Source organism: Buceros rhinoceros, unplaced genomic scaffold, assembly GCF_000710305.1.
Source record: "Buceros rhinoceros silvestris isolate BGI_N320 unplaced genomic scaffold, ASM71030v1 scaffold1529, whole genome shotgun sequence".
Lineage (NCBI taxonomy): Eukaryota > Metazoa > Chordata > Aves > Bucerotiformes > Bucerotidae > Buceros > Buceros rhinoceros.
In genome coordinates, this window is record NW_010433036.1 from 32,816 (window position 1) to 43,115 (window position 10,300).

A 10,300-nucleotide genomic window follows, 5' to 3' on the forward strand; every position below is an offset into this window, starting at 1 on the left:
GAATGAGGAATGGCTACAGCCTGGAATACACAAGTCAAACCTCTGGTACACCAATCCACTAAACCATTCCTTATTAAAAAAAAACCCCAACTGACCAACCAACCAGAACCCCCCCAAAACTTACTTGGTTTGCTTCATGCGTGGCTGAACAGTTTACTAACCAAAATGATTTTGTATTAATTGAGTGACAGACCTGAAGTAACCTTTCATCAAAATGCTGCTGACCTCTCCATTTAAGTCATATATAAGGAACAGTTAAAATGTATTAATCTTGTTTTCAGCCCCAGAAAACCCTTCTCTGTTCTTGTTTTTAGTAGGAAGGAGAGTTTATCAGGTTATAGAACTTCAAGAGGGTAAAGCCAGTTTTTTACTATGTTGCAGACATGCATTCCTTAAGCTGGAAATTAGGAAGAGGGAATCAAGGTTCCTTCCCTTTTGCACCCCTTGCTGTCATCTGCAGAAGAGCTGAAGATCTCTGCATTCGCCTTGCATACCACCAAGACAAGAAAATATTCCCAATGCTTTCCTAAAAGTCTTCAAACTCAAGCATTTGTGCTGACTGGAGAACTGTGAAATTTCAATTGGTTTTTGCACAGAGGTGCAAACTGGCAGACTGCTGGATTTCTCTGAAATACCTTAACTCTGGTCAGGTCCTTATGGAAACAGAAAACAGACTTCTAGAAATTTTCTTAGGAATAGATTTCTATGAGTCCCTGCTGATAATCTTTAAGAGGACATCCTGTGATGTGTCCTTTTGGTGTTGAGGTTTAACTCAGGATTTTGAGGGATTTTTGCATTGTTTGAACATATGCTCGTTAATCACATTATTCTGCTTCACAGACCTTCATTCAGTAAACTGCTTTCCATTTCCTTAAATGTGTTGGTTCCAAATGATAGGCTAATAAGAACCCTGATGAAATAGGCTTAAGCTTTTCTATGCACCTCAAGACTCCATTTCCATCTGAAGTGCTGGATATTAGCACACCCCCAAGCTATCAGCTACTATCCTTCTATGGAGTTCTAATTGGCTTAATATCTGCACAATTTTCCTAACTTTTCTTTGTAATAAAACCAAAGGATACAAATTCCTATTTACTTGCAGCTATTCACCCCAAAGTTTAACACCATTTGTAATCTTACACTAGTTTCAGGTTCTGGCAAAGACATCCATTTTTTAACGGTGGGACAAAACTATTGTCATATATTTCAGATGCTAAACTACACGTGCTATAATCTTACAATAAAACCAAAATTCAGTTATTCAGATTTTTTTTTTTAAATATTTAGGACTGGCTGATACTGAGTTTTTTTCACTATGTCACTTGGAATTCTGTCTTTAATTCTATCTTTTTACTTTGACCAAAAAACCAGTTTGCTGTGTTGTCATTACACTTAACCCATTCAATTTTCAAAATAAACCAGAATTTTTTTTCAGAAGGTTTCCTAAGTATCCTAGTAGCTTTTCAAAAGAAAATTAAATAATTCAACTATCTGAGACACCTGAGAGGAAACATAATTCACCTTGTCTTCAACTTTTTTAGAATAAAACAAATGAATATTCAGTATTCTTTGTCAGTGCACAAAATTCCAGTTTAGAGCATTTGCAAAATTTTTATTCTCATTTTTAGTGTAACTTTGCATAGTAGTTTCTTTGTTTTCACATGTACTTCTTCCTACTTAAAGGTTAAACAAGGTATCAATTTTCAGATTAATGATTTAGAAAACTTTAGTAGCATTCTGCGTGTCTGGGGCTTTTTTGACATTGAAATTTTGAAAAATATCTGGAGAGAATAATTAATAAACGAATTTGAGTATCATCTTGCCTTTGGTTAGTTCAAACTTGCCTGAAAATATTTGCAGATGTTGCTTAAGAATTCCTTTGCATCTTTGTGTCATGCATTTGCTCCATATCAGGAAAATTGTAGTCTGAATCTTGCAGATCTGTTCATTTTACTCAGAATGATTGCATCCACTTTGTGTAAGAGAGTAATGATTGTCGTCAACTTATTTTCTGTTACTAAAATATGGTTTTGAAGGACAGAAAGAACAAAAGATGAAAACAGAATTCTGAAGTGGTTTTTGCCATCTTCGGCAAAGTGGCTGTGCTTGTTTACATCCTTAAGTGTGTTTCTCTCTCAGTTCTTAACCGTATCTCTTACTGACTTCAGTCAGAAAACAGTTCATGCAAACCAATACTATTTCTCTCGCAAGCAATAAAATAAGGCTTCTCTATTGTCAAGGGTTTTTGAATATAGGTTGGAAATTACCAATAATTCTTTTTTTTTTTTTTTGTGCCAACATTATCTTCTTCAGCATTCCATCACCTGCTGCTTGGATGAACTGAAAATTACATGGACCATCCAGCAAGTAAATAGATTCTTCAAACAAATCTTTAGCAAGTGTCTGGATTGTGTGCATCAAATTAGTATGAATGGAATTTTTTCCATTGTATTGTTTCCATGTATTCTCCCATGTTGCTGTTAACTAAGACTTTCAAATACAAGGCATAACATGGCATTATAGCACTTCCTATTTTAGCAGCACAGTTTCTGTACCTACAGATTCTTCTCATTTGGGACTTTCTTCAGCAAGAAAACACTGTAAATGATCGATCAACTTTTTAAGATGATGAATAATACAGGAAAATAATTTTTTGTCAGCTGCTACCCTGCAGCAGATAACCTTGACTTTCGAACTGAATTCAGTGGATGCTTCTCTTACCACACACTTACTCTAGATACTGACCTGAGTCATGAGACTTCTGACTTGATTTCAGCAGTGTGAGCATGGTTTCACTGTGTCATATATTTTTCCTCCAGCAGTGATCAGTATGATTATTAGATATCCGCCAATGTGCAATCCTTTCTGTTTTAGAGAATCTTAACACTGCGGTTTCTTTCCTTAAGATTTTCAAATCACTGCTACTACTGGTTTTTTTGTGGTTTTACTTCAAATACTGTATGTTCTGCACAGTTCTTTATGCAAGCCCCTTCTAGCAACAATTGGTCTTGTAAACTAAGGTTATGTCTTTGAATATCACTCAGTTATTCTCCACCTATACTGGGACATAATGTACTGTCTTTTGACTGATGGAACACTGTAACATCATCAGATACCCAGATACTTAAAACAAGTATCTAAAAATATATAATTTTTTCATTGGAAGAACAATAAAGTTACACATTTTTAAACTCAAGTGGCAGATTTTTATGAGCTTTCTGAGGAATACACATAGTCATAAAAATGGTATGTATGTTTTCTTTATAGTAGCCGAAAAGTACCTCAATGTGCTATATATAGTTCTACAAGAATTTACCAACCAAAACCTTTTCTAAATTATTGAACAGCTGAATATATACACATATGTGATATCTACTTTATATAAGATTAGCAGACAACCTAACAATTTTAAGTGATTCTAAAGATGCAGGAAGGAAGGATTCAGCCTAAAAAACAAGAGTTATCTGAAAAACGTCATATTCAAGTGAATTGCAGCTTTCATCTGCTTCTCTGTAGAAACACTGAAGAGCGTGAGTTAGAGCATGGGAGCTGGCAATGGCTACAAAGTACAGTCAAGATACAGGAAAAGTCTGTGGGCAATTTACATCTGTATGCTACGCCCAAAGGGTTGTGCTCAAAGGCATCTGAAGTCAAAGAGAGAGCAGCTTCCCAGTTTACAGTGAAGAACACACTTGTTTAACTTCTACAGAAAGAAGAAACTAAATAATATGGACAAAGGAGATGACAGTTGCAGCAAACTTATAAAGCTACTGTCACAGAATAAATTCAGAAAAAATGAGATCCAGGCAATAAAACAGCAATAAGCTTCTATTCACTTCAAGAACTGCTTATCAGAAACTACCATTTAGCCATCAGTGATTAAGAACAGAGCTGTTGTAACAGACATGGCATCCTTATCCACTGTTTCACTTCATCCTGAAAGTATTAATATGTCTTACTGAAAGACTTTTATTTAATCTCATGGCTGCTACCTGTCTGTTGGAGCTACAGTTGTCTGTACGACTATGAGAGGATAAATAGATGGGTGAAGGATAATAAAACAGAAGAGGGGTCTGTAAGGGAGATCAAACTGAACAATTATGTTCATAGCAGATTTGCTTGAAGTAATTGCAGCTTATTTTAATTTGAGAATATTATATGTACAACCTCTGTAGTTTCTGGGGGTTTTAATGTGTGAAGGAAAGAGGTATTCTGAGTAGGTGAAATTGTTCGACAATTCAGAGAACTAAAGAATTGCAGGAAAATGGGCGCTAAATAAAGTAGCTGTGAAGCATGGGGACGGGGTCTTGAACGGTGCTGCAAGCTTAGAGCCTGCCTACTGTTTCAGAAGGGACCTGATATACTTGACTGTAGGGAAGCCTTGACAATTTTATTACTAACTTCTCTGAGGAAGAGACATATAGTAATCATTTTATATAAGGAGTGTTTACTATTCAGATGCTTTGCAGAACAAAGGTATCGTTAATTACTGAGAGATTAATTTGATCCTTTTAGTTAACCTTCTGACAAAATGAGATTTTCTATTAGCTGGGAGAGACTGGGAGAGAGCTTACTCTTGATAATATCGAGCTTTATACACTTCATCTGCTTTACAAATTAGAAGTCTGGCAGCCCTTTATGTCTCCTAGTATATTACACTGGCTGGTCCCCAGCCACAGCCACTGACAGGTATGCTCCAGTTTTTATAATACTTAGAAAATCAGCAGTTAAAGTCTGTGCTGCTGTTCCTTCAGATCCACATGAAGTTCTACACCCTCACTGAAACATCACTGCAGTGCAACAGATGAACATTTCACGATAACAGACTTTGCTCTCCTAGAGCTCAGTGTTTTGAGCAGCACGATCATGACATTATATAGCTGCATAGCTGATAAACTAGCATCAGCTCTTCAAAACACTAACAATGTGATTCAGACATGTCACTCATGCTCTGTCCCCAACCCCACACATGATTTTGCAATGCACCATATGCTCTGTATATAGCAAAACACAAACAATTCTTTATTCTGTGGAGAAAAACATTGTGGTACAACTTCCTTATTTCTTTCTTTTTCCCATGTCTTACCTGTGTGAGCTACTTGTACCAACTTGCATTAATTGAGAAACCCCAACCTCATTTTACTGTCTGTAAGCCCTTGAACTGTTCTGGTGCTACAGTGCCCAATACCAAAAAAAAGTTGTCTGAAAATTTCTTCTCAATGTCATTCAGCACAAGTGTAACATCAAAGACAAATGTGTGGTAAGACACCCTGACCACAAAGTTCTCATGTGCATGGCATTGCTGGAATTTCTTTTAGTTAACATTATAATAGCTATATAATTTTTTTCTGCTCTTTTTTTATCAAGTTGTTACAGTGCCCTGAATCAAATTCTGAGGGGAGGGCAAACGTTGCATGGTCTACAAGGGCACACAATGCACTGATTAATAAGCTCTTTCACTTTTTCTGTTCTTCATTGTCCATCTTGCCTATTAAACACTTTTTAAGAACCTGAAGGAATGCTTGTTATAGAATTACATACCTTCCCAGAATGTAAATTCAAAATCTCAGCAAATGAGAGGCATTATTTCTGCTCTAGGAAATGTTCTACGCAGAAGTTTAAAGAAATTTAAGGCGGAATGTTAGATTTTGATTGTTTATTTTAATTCTGAGAAATCAGCAAATTATCAAACCAACCTTTCAAAATGTTATTGGAAAGGTAGATGAAGGAATGGTCCCTTCCCTTCCCTTCCCTTCCCTTCCCACAATTCACTGATTAATAAGCTCTTTCACTTTTTCTGTTCTTCATTGTCCATCTTGCCTATTAAACACTTTTTAAGAACCTGAAGGAATGCTTGTTATAGAATTACATACCTTCCCAGAATGTAAATTCAAAATCTCAGCAAATGAGAGGCATTATTTCTGCTCTAGGAAATGTTCTACGCAGAAGTTTAAAGAAATTTAAGGCGGAATGTTAGATTTTGATTGTTTATTTTAATTCTGAGAAATCAGCAAATTATCAAACCAACCTTTCAAAATGTTATTGGAAAGGTAGATGAAGGAATCGTCCCTTCCCCTCCCTTTACCCCACTATGACTGTGCCATTGCTGCTGTCACAGCCAGAGCCTTTCAAAGCCTGCCAGGTCCTATCGTCTGTGCCACTCTCAGCCTTTAAAGCTCCTTCCCTTTTGTTGACTTCCAAGCAGCATTCAGAGAGATCTCCAAGACAAGAGTGTATAATAACCATCACCCCTCCGACGCTGATTTAAGTGCATACTAAGCGAACTGGAAGTCTCCAGGCTCTGTCATTGAATTGGTTCCTAAATATAAAACCTCTTACAATGTGAAAAACGCTGAGGAATAGAAGAAGCTGTAAAGAATCTTAAGGTCACCTGCTGTCTAAATTCATGCCACAGACTAGAGCTGCAGCCTGTGACTCTGCTGAAACGTTTCGTTCTTTAAACCTGTGTTTATCTTTGCAAACTGAGTGTGATGTAGCTACCGCATGGCATGTACCAGTTCATCTCTGCCCTTCCCACGTGTTCTGGTGCTTTCCATTCTGTTGAAGTGATTACTTTATTAATGCATATTAACCAGTGTAGCACACATAAATCTGTGACAATCTGTTGCTAGATAGACAAGCTTTTTGTGAACTTAACAAAACCCAACAAAACACTAAAAAAGAGGTTTCCCCCCGTATTTTAAAAAATCAGGTGATATGAAAAATGTTTTTTGCAATAGGGTGCTGAGGAATGTAAATTACTGATAACATGCCTTTCTGATGTCTGTATACACTCAAGTGTGTAGGTAGTCTGACATCACAGACCTCAGCTGTTTAGTATCCTACTTTTATTAAGAATAAAGTACAGATTTTTTACTTTATTAGTTACTTTCTGGTCCATTTCTGGAGAATTCTATGCTTCCCTGGCTGTGGAAGGATGGTGTGCCTTCCCTGGAAGTGCCAATTTGTTCCTGCCTTCCCTGTCCGTTCTGTGTTATTTGAGGAAAATAGTAGCCATTTTCTGTTTACTCCTTTTCTGTTAAGTATTTTCAGTGTATACCTTCTGTTCATGAGTGCCTCAACTGATATCTGCTTATTTTTAGACAGTGAAAATATTGCCTGAAGTTACACTAGTGCAGGCAGTTTGATTTCTGTACACAGCAAATTAAGCTGAGAGAGAATGACCAATCTATAAATGAAGACCTTTGGCTTCCATTTTACAAAGCAGAATGTCACCTAAAAATTTTACTACCATAACAGTTATTTATTTTTGGAAAAAATATCTAGAGGCCCAAACCAGAGATTTAGCATCCGTTGTATCTTTTCCTGTCATCACATTTAATAAAACGAGAAACTAGTGTCTCCAGGTGTTTGCAAGGAAAGCGTATGGCAGTGGGCAATGGGTTAATACAACAAAAAGATGAAGAGAGAAAAAGGTAAAAAAGAAATTACTTTGGTTAGCGAAATAAGAAGCAGACATGTCCCAACAGTGTCCGTAAATGGTCAAGTGGCAAAGATACATTTTGACAAGTCTTGAAGAAGACCTAGGAATGGCTTAGTAAATATATATGCAAATCTTCATATCACCGTTTGTGTAAAAAGGTGAAGTTCTTTTAAGTCTTTTATGATTTAGTTAATCAGAATCCTTCCAAGGGAATGGAATGATCATAATTATTTCATAAATATGTGTAACGTGAAAATCACTGTATTTTGTATAGTTTTGTTTTGCTGCAATATACTCTGTCGGTATATTGCAGTTCCTGTACAGAGCAAAGTTGTATCAAAAGACTGATTTCATAAGACTAGCGGACTTGCAGTTTGTTGTTTCTTCACCAACTGTTTTGTGTCTGTAAATTGCAGGTGAATCTGTCTGGAAAGCCTTCTTCTTCACACCAAACTTCAGTCCTGAAGACTCCAATGGTTGTTATGATTCTCATGTTTGCTTCTGCCATGGAGGATTCATCACACGGCATGATCCCCCACTGCTCTTCGATCTCTCCAGAGACCCTGAGGAGAAGGTCCCACTGACTCCAGAAACAGAGAGCCGTTTCTATGAAATCCTCGAGGTCATACACCTAGCAGTAGAGAACCACACCAGATCCCTGCATGCTGTCCCCGACCAGCTATCATTGGACAACCTTCTCTGGAAGCCATGGCTCCAGCCATGCTGCTCATCTCCCTTCCAGTCTTGCTACTGTGACTATGACTCAGAAGGGAGCCTGCTGGAGGAACATTCGGGATAAACACGCTGCAGTTCCCTTTCAGAAACAGGAACAAGAGAGTGTGGGTAGCTGACTTGAGCCACTGAGGTGCTATCCTTTAGAAGGTTTTCTTATGTGGGAGGACCTGTCTTCAAATACATCATTGCAATAGAAAAGAATTTCAGATAACAAAATGTGCCAAGAAAAGGAGAGCAAGATATACCTTTTCTCTATTTATAATACAAAAATCAGTATGAAGCACATGGTGCTGTCCTCATCTACAAGTGGGTAGGCATTGTCTAGATGAGATCATTTTCTAGATCTTCAGCTTCAGCTTTTTCCTTACACAACAAGGATTTTACCGATAGTTTCTGTCAATTACAACCTCTAAATGCACACTTCCCTTTTTGCTAAGTGTTATCCACCATTAGTGGGGCAGAGCGCCAAATAATTAAAAATAGAGGGATAATAGTGGAGAAGTCCACCTGTGACTGTAATTTGGTAACTGATAGATAGGTAAAGGGCAGACCTGCAACAGCATCAACAAGCGTCATACCTATGAAATAATAAACAAATTGCCAACAATCTAACATTGCTTGTGCCATAAAAATGAAGACAGCTGTGTAGTGGAAGACCTTGCATCCATGTTAAAATGGTGCTCCCTTGCTAGTGTCCTATCACATGACAACAAGCCTTGTTTCAAAAGGAAACCAGTCATGTGCTTGAGTGTGTACCGTAAGTCTCCATATAGCTATATATATGCAAGCCAAATTAATAATCCCCCAAAACTCCACAAATCCTTCAGTCCCTGATATAGACACACCTTGATGGTCATAGCCCAGTTGCTAAAATGAAAGATTTGCTCCATACTTCGTACCTGATTTCCAAATTCACGTGAAGCGGTGAACATATCTTTCACTATCTACCATACCTATTCTTCCACTGATGAATGTAGTATGCATCACAAATAAATAAAATTTCGTCTTTGAATATCTTTGCCAATGTTTAAGCTCTCTGAATAGGATCCATCATTGTCTGAGAAGAAACTGGACTTGAGCACCCAAAGCCAAATCTGTCTCTGAATTCTTAGCAAGGCCTTGGGAAATCTACAGTACTTCAGAGCTAATACTATATCCATTTTTATCTTCATCTTATTCAGACACTTTCTTTCCACTCTACAGGCAGGCAAACTATTTTCTTTTGCAGATTGTACCAGAGGAGATCATATCAGTGAAATACTAAAATGATTTGATGTCTGATAATAGAAAGTGACTTGCTCCTTATCAGAAAAGTGTAGTTAATTCCACTATTATAATGTATTAAAATCATTTTGGTGGAAAAGTGATCTGTGATGACAGTAATGCAATAGCTTCAGTCTGCCAACATTAAGGTCATGACCTGGTTCTTGGGAGCTATTGAAGCCTGTCCTCTAAAAACTTATGTGATACATAGTGTATTTCCCTGTCAGTAAACCCTAGGCTTTATTTGATTTTTCTGCTCCAGTTTCATTCCAAATTTCATTCTCCACAATATCCAGGTGCCTGTCTTGGGAAATGTTGTACTCTTTCCTTGAAGTGTTATTTTTATATTTCCACCTTGTATTGGTGATTACGTATCTTAAGTACGTGCTCTGCGAGCTCTCTATACGTAGCAAAGTCCTGTGCATGCTGATAAAGTTGGTCTGTTGAGGTATTTCCCTGATAACCAGTCAGGGCTGTTTATATAGTACCTGGAAAGCTGACAGATGCCCATTCATCTGACATAATTCCCTGTGCTTTATTTAATCACTGAATGTACTGTATAAACTGAGGAAGAATGGTGCCTGCAGTTTGAATACAAGTACAGTGACCGTGGCTGCATCTCTATATCACAGCAGGATCCATACTTCCCAAATTTTTGGTCCTCACTACATGGCCCAAGAACTCCTTTGGGCATGGGGCTGGTGCCTGCATGCCTTCCCCTGCGGTGGGTGGGCAGCTCAGGCTGTGGCCAGGGTGCCAGCTCCCCCAGCACTGAGCACCATGATGTGGGGGGATGCTCTCTCCAGCTCCCACAGCTCTGCTGAAGCTCACACAACATTTTGAAAGCAAGTATTCCTG

The 10,300-nt window shown here is 37.8% G+C and overlaps 1 protein-coding gene across 1 annotated transcript in view; it reads left to right on the top strand.

Moving 5' to 3' along the window:
- LOC104500324 (steryl-sulfatase-like) overlaps positions 1-8,243 on the top strand; it is a gene marked incomplete at its 5' end in the record, with an annotated part of 39,788 nt that extends 31,545 nt beyond the window's left edge. Inside the window, one exon of the mRNA XM_010143953.1 lies at positions 7,861-8,243. Coding sequence (XP_010142255.1) covers positions 7,861-8,243 — 383 coding nt within the window. The remainder of the gene's footprint in view (positions 1-7,860) is intronic.
- Positions 8,244-10,300: the final 2,057 nt, after the last annotated feature.